Raw genomic sequence first — 18,642 nt, forward strand, 5'->3', positions numbered from 1 at the left:
AATCCTATACTTCACCACCAACTCTCATGTAAGTCAATGACATCATAAAGACTAAGTTTACTAGGTAAGTCATGTTTAGAGCAACAATGCAACAGATTAGGATACACCCTTTAATTAGTCACTTGTTTAATAAAACACATCATTAGAAGTAATGTTGCCTTGTTTCATGACAGCCTTAAACATGGCATCTAAATCCCAATACTTCTTTTTTTTTTTTTTTTTTTTTTTTGCGGTACGCGGGCCTCTCACTGTTGCGGCCTCTCCCGTTGCGGAGCAACAGGCTCCGGACGCGCAGGCTCAGCGGCCATGGCTCACGGGCCCAGCCTTTCCGCGGCATGTGGGATGTTCCCGGACCGGGACACGAACCCCTGTCCCCTGCATCGGCAGGCGGACTCTCATCCACTGCGCCACCAGGGAAGCACTCCCAATACTTCTTTTAAGTGAAAATACAGATGAACACTTTGCTAATTGCTTTTAACTCAGAAACTCCAGATGCTTGCATTCTACTTAAAGCAAAAGCTATTTACCTCCAAAGTGTAACGGTTGCTTTACATTATGGTTATTTCCAATAAACTTCACACATTGTCAGAAACCTTCCCTAATTTCTCATTCTTTTGAATTACATGCATTGTGAGATAGACAGGGAATCTCATCAACCAATTACCGCCTCCTAATCCAGTCTGTTTACATTCCATTCTGCACACAGTCCCCTACACAAAACTAAACAACTGGTTTAGGGATAAGCATCATTGACAGCACCTTGTGGACCATCGAGCATCAACCTTGCCCAATGTGGGTTAGAAGCCACACCTGAATGTCAGCTCTCTCTGATCGCTGAGCACCTCCAAAAGGTGACAGAGACATTGTTTTGCTGGTGGGAATAGTGGGGACAGATCCTGCCCGTCCAAACCCAACAAATTAACAGAAATACTAAACGCGGATAAAGTGCAAACGAAAATGCCACGTTCTTTCCTTTAAGGAAAATGCTTGTCCATTGGAAGGGGAGAGGAACAAGTGAGAAAAAGGGAATACATGCCCCCACCCCTAACATATCTTCTGATCCATGCAGGAAATACGTGGAAACATCTCTTCTAAGAGGCTTCTACAAAAATGGATGTCCTGGGGTCAGGGAGAAGCAATGATCCACTAACTAAAACCACCTCTTGGTCACCCGTGTCCAAGTAGAGGAAGGTGCTTGCAGTGGGAGGGAGGTTTCAGCGGGGGTCTTCACTCCCAAGTGACACAAATATCACTGTGGGAAGACTGTTCAGCAGACGGAAGGCAAGGGTGTCAGTGGCCCAGAAAGTCTAGGGCTTGGGCGCAGGGCAGGGGCAGAAAATGGGAGAGCAGGGAGTAAAGGGATGGGCGCTTGGCTCCCGCCACAGCTGTTCGGAGCACGATCAGGGCGGTAAGACGAGCCTCCTCCGTCCCGCCCCCCAGAGCTCCCTTTACCCTCCCCCCGCCCTCGAAGACATAAACACACGCACACTCACTCACGGACGCACACCTGCCCCGCGACCCGCAGGTGGCACTCTCGCGGTCAAGGGCGACGCGAGGCGCGGAGGGCAATGCGCGGATTCCGGGGCGCAGGTGGTCCCCGCTGCTCCGCAGGCTCACCTGAGAGGTGCCAGTGACCAGGCACCCCCCAGGACCTCTCCGCGGTCTCCCGGCCCCCCTCGCCCCCTGGTACTCACCCAGATGATGAGGCTGTCGCACAGTGGCAGCTCGGACTGCGGAAGCGGCTGCGTCTCTTCCATGGCCGGGACTGCCGTCAACTACACCGCTGACACCAAAACCTCCCTCCTCCCCGCGCTCCGCCAGGCGCCGGTGTCGAGGACCTGCTCGCCCGTCAGGAAAGCTCGGTAGCCAGGCCCAGCGACCGCGCCGCTCACGCGCGAAGCCTCGCGCTGCCGACGTCGCCGGCGTAACCCCCTCCTCGCCGCTGCCCCTGCCCCGCCCCGCAGTTCGCCCCCTCCCCCGTCTGGCCCGGGCCGCGCAGCTCAGCACCTGAGCCCCGCCCCCTCCCCTCCCTTCCCCTCCCCGCCGTCCTCCCACCCCTCCTTTCCACTCCGGCACTCCTTTCCACTCCGGCACACCTCTCCCCTCCGCACTGAGTGACCTGGGCGCGCACCAGTCACAAAGAAGATAGGTGCCGGAGGGGGACGGGTGGGGCGGGGAGGGGGCGGGAAGAGCGGGAATAGGTTGAGCAGGAGGGATTGCTGATTGGACACGCCCTCTTGGGCTTCGACCAATCAACGTGAGACAAGACTGTGCCTCCTAGAGAGCGAGCGAGACGGTGGGAAGGGGTTTATGACCTGGCAGGTGCAGCTAGGGTGGGGGGCAGCGAGTGCGCGTGCGCGGTTGGGGGTTGCTCAGGCGCAGCCCCAAGGGCAGAAGCGGCCACGGGGGCCTAAGGGTACGCAGGGCCGGCTCGGGCATCTTCCGGCCTCCTTCCTCGCCGGTAGGACAAGCTCCTGGCTACAGCTATGGAGACCCACACTGCTTCCACAACGTCTGCAGAAATAGATCCTACCCGTGAATAAAAACCACTCCAGATAGGGAGAGTTGATTTTCTTCTAGGCTCTCATTAGAAAACGATATTTTAATTTGCAGATAAGGCAAAGAAATGTGTTTCCTATGGGAGAAAAATACTATAAAGCTGCTTAAATCAAATAAGCTCTCACGAGATTACAAACCATGGGCAATTTTATTTTAAATGAGGCAAAAGGTATGAAAATGAAAAATGAAATGATCTTTTAGTTTTCAAAAAACATGGAAGATATCAATGTACAATGCTTCTTATTTTTCTTTAACGGTTGAAAACTTGTCTTTTCTGAGAATGTTCATGGGGGAGGGGGAGGTGTAAAATTGGAAACTCTCCAAGGTACTGATGTATAGCTTAGGCTATTGAAATGGGCTGGCATATTGTTAGTCTTGCTGTTGATTTACATCACTTCAACTCATTCATAAACTCATCAATTCATGCTCTGTGTAAAAATGCAGCTGGATCCTTTCTATTACTGCATCTTTATACTTAGACACTGAAAGTTTAAAACCGATGGATGACTGCAATTAAAAGCCCGCCAATATAAATCAGTCTCATTCTAAAATACAGTACATGCATTTGTTATTGAGTCCCTTAACATTATTCCAGAACTTTCTTACCTTGTGTGAAGTATTTTATACTTCGGGACACTAGCAACATTAGTAATATGACTTAATGAAAAGTAAAAGATCTAAGAATTGAAGACCTTGTCTGAGTCTTGACTTTACTTCTCACTGGCAATGATGACAGCTTTCTCCTCTGGAACCCAACCACCACATTCCTGAAATAATGCTAATGACACTAACCTGCCCTGCATACCTCACAGAGGCAAAAATAACGGATGTGGAAGATTTTTATGAATTAAAAACTCCTTTGCAAATATGAGTTACTGCAACCATATATGCTTAGAAGTGTATGAGAACACTTACTACTAAGAGCCACAAGTGATTAAACTACTTGAAGTATTTAAGAAGAGTAAGTGAGGGGCAACGGAGTTATCCTTCTGGGCTTTATACAAGCAGAGAATAGGTCCTCAGGGAAGGATGCCCAGTTGTCCTCATGGTACTAGATCTAATGGGAAAATATGTGAAGGACATGATTGTGAATTCAGAGAAGAAGAAATACAAATATTTCAAACAAATATGAAAAGTTAGAAAAGTGCAAAACATGAATCATTGAAATAAAACAACACAAAACAATGTTGAAAAGAGTAAAGTACACTTGCATATACAACTGGAACAAGCATTTTAGAATATTTTTCTAAGTTTTTAATTATAAAATTAGCTTGCATTACATTATACCAGGAAAAAAAGATATTAAAGAAATGCCTGATACAATATAGGCTGTTATTTTCCAACTTCTGGCATTCATTCCTAAAAGTCAGCATCCATATTTGGAGAACTGAATAAAACTAATTTTGAAGCACTAGCCATGGAATTATAAATTGGCACAATCTTTCTGAGAAGTTTTTGAGAATAGATATCAAGAATCTTTAAAATGTTCAAAGCCTTTAAGTCAATTTTACTTCCAGAATCTATTCTAAGAAAATAATCAGATGCCAACCAAGTTGTTGATTGCAGTGCTATTTATCAAAGCAAAAAAAGAAACAGCCATTAAATGTCTGAAAGAGGAATGATTAACTACATTATGATACATCCATACAATAAAATATATTGTAGATCTTAAAATAGTTTGAAAGAAGTTTAATTACTCAGGAAAATGCTTACAAAATAATATTAAAATTAAAAAGTGATGATACAAATCTGTACATACAGTATGGATTTCTCTCTCTGTATATATATAGACACATATCTGTGGACGCATGTGTGTGTATATATGTATATATATATACACAGAGAGAGGAGAGACTAAAGGAAATAAACAAAAATGTGAATAGTAATAACGATAATATCTAGGTTTTGGAATAATTGGTAAGTTTTACCTTCTTTGTACTTTACAATAATTTAGAAAATTTCTGTAGTGATCTTATCATCTGTAAACTCGAATAATACTTGTATATTTCTGTACATGTGTATATTGCTTACGGATTTTTTTGGTGGTAAGTGGGTGAAATCAAACCTGGTAACTATAAAGAAAACAATGTTATTGCAAGTGTAGAAAATCTCACAGATTCGGAGAAAAATTTGAAGAACTCTGCATGGGAAAGGGCAGGTCCCAGAGCAGCTCATCAGATCGAGGTAGCAAAAATTATAAGAAGTTTTTTCAGGAGAGCACCACCCAGATGAATATGATAAAATGGTTGCAAGTCTTTCTGAGTCATTCTGTTCAAGATTCAAGTTGCAGGAAGGGCATCTGATGGGTCTATCAGGGATATGTATCCAACCCTTTGCCAGAAGAGGACAAAGGACCTCGACTGGCTGCCCCACCAGGACTGTAGACCCAAGTTGAAATCATGGGGTGGTTGCCCCATGTGGATGGAGTAGGGGAGCTGGATGCCTGCAGACAAAAACAAAAACAGCAATTCTCTCCACATTTTCTCTTATGGTTGCTGTGAAGACCAAATGCATATAAAATGCCTAACAATTCCTAGCTCATAATAGTTGCTCAATCTATTTTAACTATATGTCTTAAGGTGTGTGCGTGTGTTTGCACTCATTAAAAAAACTGAAAGAAGATATATTAAAATGTTTGTAGAGGTTATTCACTGTGATTATTTTTTTTCATTTTCCTATTTTACCAAAATGAACTAATATTACCTTTTTAAAATAAACCAAAAAAATTTAAGAGAAAGACGATGTCAGGATGAGATTTTAAGCTCTGAATTGGACTCTAAGTGGATGGATTCATGATAAAAGGAGAAAATCCCTGATTAAGTACCTTAAAAAGAATTGTAGTAGGCTCTCCTGTAAAGAGGAAATCTATGTCTTGCACACTCAAACCATGGAGTGAAAAAATGGAGAAGTCTAAGGTTTTCTCTGCTGATATGTAGATACCCTGAATGGCTGAGGGTGTTCACCAGCTAGAAGAAAACCCTGGCCTGGACAGGCATGGAACTAGACATTCAAAAAGAGCAGCCATTCTAGCAGAGTCACCATATCAGCAGCAGACAATCCAGTGGACCTTGCCAGCAAAGCATTCATTCCTGAAGCATTCCCCCACACAGAAGATCCAACATCCGATCAGCATCGAGATCCACAGTCAGTTAAATGCAACAGGAGACATTTCTAGATTGTAACAGTTTTCAGAATCTGGGAGATATTTTGAAATAAGAATGCCCAGGCCCTGGGCAAGGGGATTTACAAACCCTAGGTAGGGAAGAGAGATGATGACAAAAATTGACATTTTAAAACAGCTTCTAGTTCTCAGACCTGTGATCACAGTCAGTGCAAGTGCCTAGCTCTGTTAAATACTGTACTGGGTTTAGGGAAGCAAGACCAATCCCAAACGCTAACCATGGGTGAGTTTTAGGCTTTGACAAAGAGACAATCTTGGACAGAATTGACTTGGGCACTCAGTAGATCTGAACTTTTAGGTGATCGGATTAGGACAAACTTCATCCCCACAGGTATTTTCAGCCATGGTGACTATTGAGAAAGAAACTGGAGAAAGGGGATAAAGGATGTGGACTACTTTCCACTGTGTATAAAAGGGAATAATTTCACTCCTGTTATGAAATTAATGTTCATTTGGAGACTGTGCATGACACTGAGAATTTTGCTTCTGGGGTTTTTATAGACTTAAGTGATTTTATATCACTTAATGATACTGCTTTTTAATGCATTTTAGTTCAGTATTTACAAGTGATGTTATTACTAACCTGTTGGGTTGCCCAAAAAGAGATTATTCTAGGGTTTCAATGAAGAAGTACAAGTTCAAATTAAGGGTGAAGTCATCTCTGTCACTGATGAATGTACATCTACAATGCAAGGGATTTCAAATTTATACTATAAGAAAAAATTGCAAGAAGTGACTCCGAGATGGAGATTAGCATGCAAAAGGTTTATTAAGAAGTGCTCTTGGGAATAACAGCCATGGAAGGGAAGGAAAGGAAGCAGAAGTGCTCAGGGGGAGAAAGAAGGAAGGCTGTGATGCAGTCCTACTGAAAGTCCCAACCAATCCCTGGGGAGCTCTGAAGCTGGAATGACCCTTCTGAGATGTCTGAATGAAGTTTGGATGAAGGGGGCTTGATCCTTATGCCACCAAGTTGACGAGTCCTTGGATGTGGACTATTGTGGAAAGGTGGCATGACAGCCTAGGCAATTCACAAAGGCTGATGGCTGTCTGCCAACAGCACTCCCAGATGTTGGGATCTGGGTATCACATCACAGTATCATCTGAACAGCAGTAATGTCCACAGTCATTTAGGTAGAGGTGGGGGTACCATCACTCAGAACGGTAAAGCATGGTTCAAAAAAGCATGGACAGGTAACCTTAACTGGGGCAATAGTATCATAACCACACAGTTAAAATGGTCACAGAGGAAGCATGTTGGTATTCCTGGTTCTTGCATTGAGAAGGCACCAAAATGGAAAGGGATCGTAGCCATGGTTATAATTTCACGTAGGGGCTTGGTGTCAAATCACCAAACAAACGCTGCCTTAGAGAATTTAAAACTGGAGTGCCTGCAAAAGTTATGAAAGATAAATCACAACATAGGGTGATATTATCAATTGCATTTTACACTGATGGGAAGGAATGATTAGTTTGCCATTTATTGAGTGAAGATGAATATAACTATTTCATTTTATTAAGCATATTTAAACTCACCCCAAAGCTCTAAGTCAAATAAAATTGGACCAGATTATTTTATCTTGTCCTAAGGCACTCAGATGAGAAAAAAATGTAATAGCAAGGTATATGTTCTTAAAAGCTATGTTTTCAAAAACATAAAAACAACAGGTAACAAAAATAAACACTTAGTAAAATGTACTGATGATGTAACCAACCTAAAGTATCACTTAAACATATAAATCCTGTACTTTCTAGCTCAGCTTATTTAAGTGAATTATAAGACATGTCATCATTTAACACTCTGTTAGAAGCGATATCCATATGCCTCATTCTGTTGGTGACCTGTTTCTTCTATACAAAAATCCTTCTAATCCATGTAAGCAGATTTTTAAAATAAAATCTAAACACTGACACACAGTGGCTAATCACTTAATCCAAAGATGTTTGTCTCTAAAAAGCAAGCAAAATCTAACTTTACAGTATAACTACCCAAGGTACCTCCTATTGTTTTCAAGGGTATTGAAAATAAATATTTTAAAATAAGAAGTTCTTTAATTTACATTATATAAATGGAAAGTGAATAAAATCACATTCATGAGACAAGGTTCACAGAAATAATAATAAGAGCATGATTTCTAAGAATGACAGGGATCACTGTGTTAGAGATACTGCTTATATTTTATTATAGCTTGAGAAAACTATACTTGAAACCATCGTGGCTAAACATGGTATTCTGAAACCTCCACACATATATCAGTTGAAAATACAGAAAGTGATTTTTGCCTGAGGAAATGTATCTTCCTCACTCTCCATGTGTTAGATAATATAACTTATATAGAATTTAATACATCTTAAAATACCAAAATGCTAAAAGGAAGAAATGTATCAGATCATTTAAGGACAGAAGAAGGGGGGAGCTATCTAGCCATAAAAAGTTGGGCTGTAAAAACAAAGACAGAAATGCCAAGAAAGATGTGTGATGGGTTTGTTAATAGAAGCAGTTGTAGGAAATACCTAGAAGTCCAGTTATGGTTAATAAAATTTTTGAAATGATTTAACCAAATAAATAAATACTATGTTATGTGATTCGGAAATATTTTCCAGATATCCCCCAAACAAAACAAAACAAACATAAATTAAAAAACTGATCAGGGCTTAGCCTTACAGAGAAAAGAGAGAAGCTGCACATTTCATTAACATATGGGACTTCACGCTGGAACAGTGTTTTGTATGAACATGATTGGTAACCATGAAGATATCCAGTCCTGAGGCTATAAAAACCTACAACAACAACAGCAACAATAATAACAGCTAAAATGTATGGAGTACTTATTAGGTGCTAAGCTCTATTCTAAGTTCTTCATCTTTGCTGATTCATTATCCTCAACAAACTGACAAGGTAGGTAACACTTTTAATCTTTATTTTATAGATGAAGAAACTGATCATATAATGAATAAATTGCATACTTCAGAAAATCTCTTTTCAAATGTAAAGAGGAGAATTCTCCTAGGGGAGATCAGAACCATTTTTTTAAGCTTTATTGAAGTATAATTGATATACAAACATTTATACACATTTAATATATGCATATTGATGAGTTTGGACATCTGTGTATACTCATGATGCCATCACCATAATCAAAGTTCTAAACTCAGCCATCACCTCCAAAAATTGTGTTCTTGTGTGTGTGTGTGTGTGTGTGTGTGTGTTTTGTGGTTAGAACTGATTTTTTAAAGGACAATCATTGCAAAATAAAATATAGCATGTACAGTTCTTCAGTCATTGTTTCTGTCCTTTCCCTTGCTACAGAAATATTTCTTCAGGCAGTCAAGATTCTTTTTGTTTAACACTGTGAAGCAAGCGAAGCCATCATATCTAGATGAGTGAAATTAATTGTCGCTGTTAGAGAATCTGCTGACTGAAGCCTAGTGACTAAAATACATGACTGAGAGACCTTGAATGGATTAAGATCTTGACATTTTTTATCTGAAGATGAGCTGGACCTGTTATTTCGAATACAATTTTTCTTATAAACTTCACATGATTTTTCTGAGGAATAATTAAGTTGATCATTTGGACTGAATAACTGGCCTACTCTTGGGGGTGTATTTTTTTTATGTTCAAATTGGTTTTTAGGCTATAGTTGCCACATTCTCTCTCTCTCTCCATATATATATTTCAATAGAACAAAATAAATTACCCTTAAATCTTCTAAGAATAAGGACATTCTCTTACATAACCACATATAATTATCACACTTGGGAAATTTAACATTGATACAATATTATTATTAAATATGCAATCCTTCTTTAAATTTACCTAATTGCCTCTAATTATTTTCCCTGCTCTGGAATCCAAAAATCAAGAAATCAAGGACCATGCATTGTGTTTATTGCCAAGTTGCTTTAGTCTCCTCTAATCTAGGTCAGTTCCCCAGCCTGTGTGTGTGTGTGTGTGTGTGTGTGTGTGTGTGTGTGTGTGTGTGTGTGATTTCATGACAGAAACAGTTTTGAATAGTCCAGTCCAGTAACATTTGTCAGGTTGTCTCTTCATGACCAGATTTGATTTTACCATTTTTAGCAGAGATTATATAGGAGCTCAGTGTGTTGCCTTGGCAGGAATATGACATTGGATTGTCTGATTATGGGAGATGTTAGATTTTATAATTTAGTCAGATAGTGTCCACCAGATTTCTCCATTGTAAAGATTTTTTCCATTGTAATTACTTAGTAATTTGAGACTGTGTGAATATATGGTTCCCCAAAAGTTTGTCACCCAATGTTTTTGCTTTTAGCTTCCATTGTTAATTATTGCCTGAATTAACTATTACCATGATGGTCACAAAATGGTGCTTTTCTACTTCCATTATTCTTTTTACATCTATTAGCTGACATTATTCTGTTAAAAGAAAAAAGACTTTTCCTCTTATCTCCATATCCACCTTTTACTTTTTAAAGTATAAATATGGACGCATAAACGTGTTTTTATTCAATATGATACAATAAATTCTTGCCACTATTTCTTTTTAATCATCAAACTGTCCCAAGTTCAGCTAATGGGAACCCCTTCAAGTTGGCTTCTGAGTCATTTCTGCATACTTCTACTGTTTTTTAAGCTCTTCCATACACAAGACATTCCAGGTTCCCCTTGTATTGTACTTTCCTGTCCCTATCTTGACATCAGTCATTTCTCAAAGAAGCCCTGGCTCCATTTTATGGGGAATGGTGTTTAGTAAGGCTGAATTTCTATGACCAAAGCAGGTTACATTTCCTAATTATAATTTCATTCCTTGGACATTAGATTTTAGTTCTGTGTTAAAATAATAACATCCCTGTAAAAACTAAAATACTGAACCTAGTAGCCATTTACACTTCAGGGTGAAAGTACTTAACAGCTCATATATTTTATAAGGGGTTGGAAGCAGAGAGAATGAGGACTCTGGACAATGTGAAAGTGGGGGTGGGGGAAGTGGAGAAGTGAGATGGGTCCATGGATGGAAAGAAAGCTAACATCAATTTCTTCTATTCCGGGCACCATCACGTACACAATTTAAATTAATCGTTACAACAATCCTTATTTTTGCAAATGAGGAAGTAACTTCTTCAAAGTTGCAATATGTATGGCAGATAGCCCAGAACTAAAACCCTTTTTGTTTGGCCCCAAAAGCCTCATCTGTGCTTTCTACTATCCCACTGTGTTCCCCAAGCCAAGCAAGGAGGTTTGTGAGCCAGAAGGACAAGTACCAACCACTTCAAGTCTCAAGATTAGCAAACTATGGTCATGCTGCTTTCCCTGCTCCACTTGAAGTTGTTCATTGTGACTTGCATGCAGAGCTACCCTCACAAATATTGTCCTTCAGTTGAGAATAAAGTTCAAACATTTCTCTCTACTGCTCAGGAAGTCTGTGGGAAATAATTCTATTTCATTTGCTTTCAGTGTTGATTCAAAAAGAACAGATAGGCATCTCAAACTGAATGCTGTCTCAGTTGGATTATTCATTACAAGTACTGCCTGTTGCCAGAAGTTGGTGCTAGTGGTGGGAAAGCTTGTTGTAGGCTTGTCAGAGATAACTGAGGCAAGTTGCCTGAAAAACAATGTCATGTACAAAGCCCGTGGTCAAGTTCCTGAACTCTCTTGGTTCTCAGTTTTCTCACTGTAAACGAGGATAATGATAGCTTGCGTACCTGAAGGAAGGAGGCAGGATATCTAGGACATCAACAACCACCTATTAGGTATCTTCTATAGACAGAACATTTCCTTTGACACTGGAAATGTGCAGAAGTATACGGCAGAGTGTCTACCCTTACTCTGCTTGCCATCTAATTGGGGATGCTGAACTTGCATATAAAAAAAGGCAAATCAATTTTGTAACACACCATGTGAGTGTCAAAGACAAGAGAAACGATTAATTACCAAGGACATTATAAGCTTCCCAATTTAAAATAATAATAAAATACAACTTTCTCTTTTTTTCTACCAATGTTTTAGAAATGAAAATAAGAAACAAGGAAAGAAGGGGCAAAGGAACAATGGAACAAATGAAGAGAGGGAGAAGGGGAAGGAAAAAACACAAGAGGAGCAATAATGGTAACTACATAGGTAAATAAAAAGTCAGTATTAATGTATTTTTACTTTGTAACTCCTTGTTTTCCCTATATGATTTAAAGAAAATGGCATAAAATAATACGTCTATTTTGATGGGTACACAAAGTATAAAAAGTAATTTGTGACAATAACATAAAGGGAGGGATGGAATTGTACAGGAACAAACATTTTATACATAATTGAAGCTAAGCTGATACTAATTCAAACTAAATTGTTATGAATCAAAATGCTAATTTTAATCTCTAGGGCAACCACTAAGAAAATAACTTAAAACTGTGTGGAAAAAAATGAGAAAGGAATCCAAATGGAATACTAAAAAATACATATTGAACATGAAAGAAGGCAGTAATAGAGGAATTGAGGAACAAGAAAAGATATAAGACATATAGACAGCCTATACAAAATAGAAGTCCTTCCTTATCTGTAATTACATTAGAGGTAAATGAAATTAACACCTCAATCAAAAGGCAAAAAAATGGCAGAATGGATTAAAAAACATGATTCAACCATACTACATCTATAAGAGACTCACTTTAGATTCAAAGGTAAGCTAGGTTGAAAATTAGGAGATGTGAAAAAATATTCCATGCAGACACTAATCAAAACATGCTGGGGGCTTCCCTGGTGGCGCAGTGGTTGAGAATCTGCCTGCCAATGCAGGGGACGCGGGTTCGAGCCCTGGTGTGGGAAGATCCCACATGCTGTGGAGCAACTAGGCCCGTGAGCCACAACTACTGAGCCTGCGCATCTGGAGTCTGTGCTCCACAACAAGACAGGCTGCGACAGTGAGAGGTCCGCGGACCGTGATGAAGAGTGGCCCCCACTCGCCACAACTAGAGAAAGCCCACGCACAGAAACGAAGACCCAATATAGCCAGAAATAAATAAATAAATAAAATTTAAAAAAACAAACAAAAAAACATGCTGGATTGTCTATATTAATATCAGACAAAATAGAGTTTAAGGAAAATTGTTATAAAAGGCTATTACATAGTGATGAAAGCATAATACATCAAGAAGATATATTAAGTATAGACACATAAACAGAGCACCAAAATATATGAAGCAAAAACTAACAAAGGGATGAACAGTAACAGTAGGACATATTTTATTTTTATATATATATATATATATATATATATACACACCCCACTTTCAATAATGGATAGAACAACTACACAGAAATCAGCAAGAAAACAGAAGACTTGAATAACATTATAAGCCAACTGGATCTAAGAGACATATATAGAACACACCACCCAACGGCAGCAGAATACACTTTTTTCTCAAGCGCATATGGAACATTCTCCAGGAAAGATCATATGTTAGGCCACAAAATAAATTTCAATACATTTAAAAAGACTGAAACCATACAAAACATTTTTTCTGACCACCATGAAATAAAATGAGAAATCACTATAAAAGTCCAGAAGAAAACATAGAAGAAATGTTCATGACATTGGGTTTGGCAATGATTCTTGCATAACACACCAAAAAGCACAAGCAACAAAAGCAAAATTACATATGTAATTACACTAAAAATCTGCACAGTGAAGGAAACAATCAACAGAATGAACAGACAAACTAAGAGTGGGAAAAAATATTTTAAAACCATATATCTTATAAAAGATTAATATCCAAAGTATATAAGGTACTCCTACAACTCAACAGCCAAAACAAAAACAAAAACAAAAAAAAGATTCAAAAATGGGCAAAGAACTTGAATTAACATTTCTCTAAAGACATATAAGTGGCCAATAGGTATATGAAAAGATGCTCAGCATCACTAATCACCAGGGAAATGCAAATCAAAACCACAATTAGATATCACTCACACCTGCTAAGATAGTTATTATATATATATTTAAAAGGTAACAAGTGTTGGTGAGGATGTGGAGAAATTGGAAACCTTGTACACTCTTGGTAGATGTAAAATGTAAAAGGGTGAAGCCTCTATGGAAAACAGTATGGGGTTTCTTCAAACAATTAAAATTAGACTTACCATATGATCCAGCAATCCTACTTTGAGGTATATATCCAAAAGAATTGGAATCAGGATCTCTACAAGATATATGCATTCCCATGTTCATTGCAGCATTATTGACAATAACCAACATATAGAAACAACCTAAATATCCATTAACAGATGAACGAATAAATAAAATGTGGTATATACATACAATGGAATATTGTTTAGCCTTAGAAAAGAAGGAAATCCTGCCATATGTGACAACATGGATAAACCTGCAGGACACTATGCTAAGTGAAGTAACCCAGTCATGGAAGAATAAATGCTGCCTGATTTCACCTATATGAGGTATCTAAAACTGTCAATCTCATAGAAACAGAGAATAGAATGGTGGTTGCCAGGGGCTGGAGGGAGGGAAAATGGGGTGGCACTGTTCAACAGGTATAAAGTTTCAGTTATGTCACATGAAAAACTCCTACAGATCTGCTGTACAACACTGTGCCTATAGTTAACCTATAATAATACTGTATTGTACACTTAAAGTTTGTTAACAGAGTAGATCTCATGTTTAGTGTTCTTCAACACACACACACAAAAACCTTTTTAAAGACAGAAGAAAGAAAGAAAGAAAGAAAGAAAGAAAGAAAGAAAGAAAGAAAGAAAGAAAGAAAGAAAGAAAGAAAAGAAAAGAAAAGAAAGAAGGGAGGGAGGGAAGGAAGGAAGGGAGGAAGGGAGGAAGGGAGGAAGGAAGGAAGGAAAGAAGAAATGGGAGGAAAGAGGAGAGGGAAGGAGGCAGGGAGGAAGATAAACAGGAAAACTGCCAAATTCACAAATATGTGGAAATTAAACAACACACTCTCAACCAATGGGTCAAAAAAGAAATCACAAGAAATTAGAAGATACTGTGAGATGAATGAAAAAGAAAATACAACACACCAAAACTTATGGGATGCAGTTAAAGCAGTTCTTGGAGAGAAATTTATGGTTCTAAAATGTCTACATTAAAAAAAGAGGAAAACCTTATATCAATAATCTAAACTTCCTAAGAAACTAGCAAAGAAAAATCCAAACTAGCAAACTAAATCCAAAGCAAGTGGAAGGAAAGAAATAATGAAGATTTGAGTAGAGATAAATGAAACAGAAAATAGAAAAATGGTAGGATAAATGAAATAAAAGCTGGTTCTTTGAAAAGATCAACAAAATTACCAAACCTTTAGATCTACTAATCAAGAAAAAAGATTCAAGGCACTAAAATAAAAAATGAAATGAAGATTTACTGTTGACCTTATAGAAATAAAAATGGTTATAAGAGAATGCCATAAACATTTGTGTATCAACAAATTAGATAATCTAGATGAAATGAACAATTACTCAAAACACACAAACTACCAAAACTGAATCAAGAAGAAATAGAAAATCTGAATAGACCTGATTATTTTGATCAATAATCAAAAGCCTCCAAAAAAGAACAACTCAGGACTGCATGGCTTCACTGGTAGAGTCTACCAAGTGTTTCAAGAAATAACACCAATCCTTCTCAAACTCTTCCAAAAAACAGAAGAGGAGGAAACACTTCCTAACTCATTCTATGAGGTCAGCATTACTCTGATATCAAAACCAAAAAAGACATTACAAGAAAAGAAAACTATAGGCCAATATCCCTTTTGAATATAGATGCAAAAATCTCATCAAAATATCATCAAAACAAATCCAAGAGCATATTAAAAGGATTATACCCCATAACAAAGTGTGATTTTTATCCCAGGAATGCAAGGGTGGTTTAACATATGAAAAGCAATCAGTATATTACATCCTATTAATAGAAAAAAAAAGAAAAAAACCCTCACAGTCATTTCAATTCATGCAGAAAAGGCGTTTGACAAAGTTAAAAACTTAACAATCTTTCATGATAAAATTATTCAGAAAACTAGGAGTAAAAGGCAACTTCCTCAACATGATAAAAGCCATGTGTGAAAACCCCACTCAGTGTGAAAGAATGAAAGCTTTCCCCCCAAGATCAGAAATAAGATGAGAATGTCCGCTTTTGTCACTTCTATTCAACGTGATACTGGAAGCTCTAGCCAGGGCAACAAGTCCAGAAAAAGAAAGAAAAGGCCTCCAAATTGAAAAGGAACAGGCAAAACTATCTGTATTCACAGATGATATGAATATATATACAATCTACATATGTGTATACATACACATACACATATATATACATATATATGTATATATATATGTATATATATATCTCACAGAGCTAATAAAGGAATTCAGAAAAGTTGCAGGAAACAAGACCAACATATAAAAATCTTATAGTAGTATTTCTATACACCAGCAATGAACAATCTGAAAAGAACAGAACAATTCCATTTAAAATCAAAATGAATAAAATAGTAATAAATTTAATTAAGGAGGAGTAAGACTCGTACACAGAAGACAACAAAACATTGCTCAAAGAAATTAAAGAAGACCTAAATAAATGGAAAGGCATTCCATGTTCATAGATTGGAAGACTTAATATTGTTAAGAGACAATACTCCTCAAATTGATCTATAGATTCAATGCAATCTCTATCAAAATTCTAACTGCCTTTGTGAAGAATGGACAAGCTGATTACATCCCTTGCATGTAGTTGCAAGGGATACCAAATATCCAAAATCTTGAAAAAGAACAAAATTCTTCATACTTCTCTATTTCAAAACTTACTACAAAGCTACAGTAATCAAAACACTGTGGTGCTGGCATGAGGACACACATATAGACCAACAGAATATAATTCAGAATCCAGAAATAAACCCAGACATCTATAAGGTACCAAGAATATTCAATTGGGGAAAGAATAGTCTTTTCAACAAATGGTACTGGGACAACTGGATAGCCACACACAAAAGAAGGAATTTGGATATCTACCTCAATCATACACAAAAATTAATTCAAAATGAATCAAAAGACCTAAATGTAAGAGCTAAAACTCTACAACTCTTGGAAGGAAACACAGGTGTAAATCTTCATGACCTCGGATTAGGCAATGGTTTCTTAAACATGATATCAAAATCATAGGCAACAAAAGAAAAAAAAATAGATAACTTAGTCTTTATAAAAATTTAAAAGAGCACTTTTGTTCATCAAAGCACACTGTCATTTAAATAAAAACAACTACAGAATGGGAGAAAATATTTGCATATCATCTATCTGTTAAGAGACTTGTCTGCAGAATATATAAATAACTTACAATGTAACAACAAGAAGATCAAACAATCCAATTTAAAAATGGGCCAAGGATCTGAATAGACTTTTTTCCAAAGAAGGTATTTTAATGGTCAATAAGCACATATAAAGATGCTCAAAATCATCAGTCACTTGGGAAATACAAATGAAAACCACAATGAGAAACCACTTCACCCCCACTGGATTGGCTACAAGCAAAACCAAACCAAACCAAACCAAACAAACAAACAAACAAAATAACAAGTATCTGTGAGGTGTGAAGGAATTAAAACACCTATACATTGCTGGTAATAATGTAAAATGGTGCATCCACAATGGAAATGCAGCTCGGTAGTTCCTCAAAAAGTTAAATATTGAGTTAGCATAAGACCCAGCAATTCCATTTATAGATACGTACCCAAAAAACTTTAAAACAGGTGTTTAAATGAAAACTTGTATGTGAATGTTCATAGCAACACTATTCACAACAGCCAAAAGGTAGTAACAACTCAGTGTCCACCAACTGACAAACGGATAAACAAAATGTGGTATTTGTGTATCATAAATGTTATTCAGCCATAAAAAGGAATGAAGTACTGATTCATGTTACTATTTAGATGAACCTTGAAAATGCTTTGCTAAGTGAAAGAAGCCAGACACAAAGGCCACATATTCTATGACTGTATTTATATGAAATGTCCAGAACAGACAAATCCATGGGAAAAGAAAGATTAGTGGTTGCCAGGTGCTGGAGGGGAAGGGGAAGGCCCAGTGACTGCTCAATGGGCACAGCCTTTCTTTGTAGGTTAATGAAGATACTGTAGGATTAGATAGCGGTAATGCTTGTAAAACATTGTGAATTTATAAACACCACTGAACTGGACAGTTTAAAATGATGAAAAGGATGAATTTTATGTTATGTGAATTTTACCTCAATTGAAACAATACTGGAGAAGAGAGAAAGCACTTAATGATTCTTATTTTATGCCCAGCCTTATCTTAGGCTTTTTCCATCTGTTTTCTTGTCAATACAAGTGGACCATAAATTCATTTGTCCATAAGTAAGTCATGACCTAAATGAAGAGAATTTCCCAGCTGGAATTAAAACTTTAGCATTTGTTCCGATTCTACCTCCTCTGTGAAGCATTCCCTTAACTCTCCTAAGACAAAAAAAAAATGCCTACATATTACGGAACACTTCTCTACCTTCTTCCAGCTTCTGACATTTGCACACGTTATGCCTTGGCTTTATTTTTACATGTGTTTTCTTTTACCATATAACATGTTTGTTACCTGGTTTCTGAGCTCCTCAAGATCAGGACGGGTCCTTTGTGTTTACAGTTCTGTGCTCAGCACATAGTACATGCTCAATGAAGGTTTTTCACGGGCCAGCTGGAGTCACATATTTGGTTCCTGTAAATATACTACATTAATGGCTCCTAAAATAGCCATGCCTGCTTGACTTGCCTGTGCAACACTCAGCATCCATTTCCCAGAAAGAAACTAGGTCACATCTGGGACGCATGAACAGTTTTAAGAAAAGTTCTGTCTAAAACTCAAAAACCCTTCAGTGTATATCAAATATTATCAAGCTGATGATGCCAAAAAACTGTAAGGGATT

General features: G+C 37.9%; 1 protein-coding gene across 1 annotated transcript in view; it reads right to left on the reverse strand.

The window, feature by feature from the left end:
* Positions 1-1,920, reverse strand: part of HOOK1 (hook microtubule tethering protein 1) — a 64,742-nt gene extending 62,822 nt beyond the window's left edge. The window contains exon 1 of the mRNA XM_030870312.2: positions 1,695-1,920. Coding sequence (XP_030726172.1) covers positions 1,695-1,757 — 63 coding nt within the window. The 5' untranslated portion in view covers positions 1,758-1,920. The remainder of the gene's footprint in view (positions 1-1,694) is intronic.
* Between the last annotated feature and the right edge of the window lie 16,722 nt (positions 1,921-18,642).

The sequence above is a fragment of the Globicephala melas genome, chromosome 1, assembly GCF_963455315.2.
Source record: "Globicephala melas chromosome 1, mGloMel1.2, whole genome shotgun sequence".
In the NCBI taxonomy this organism is placed as follows: Eukaryota; Metazoa; Chordata; class Mammalia; order Artiodactyla; family Delphinidae; genus Globicephala; species Globicephala melas.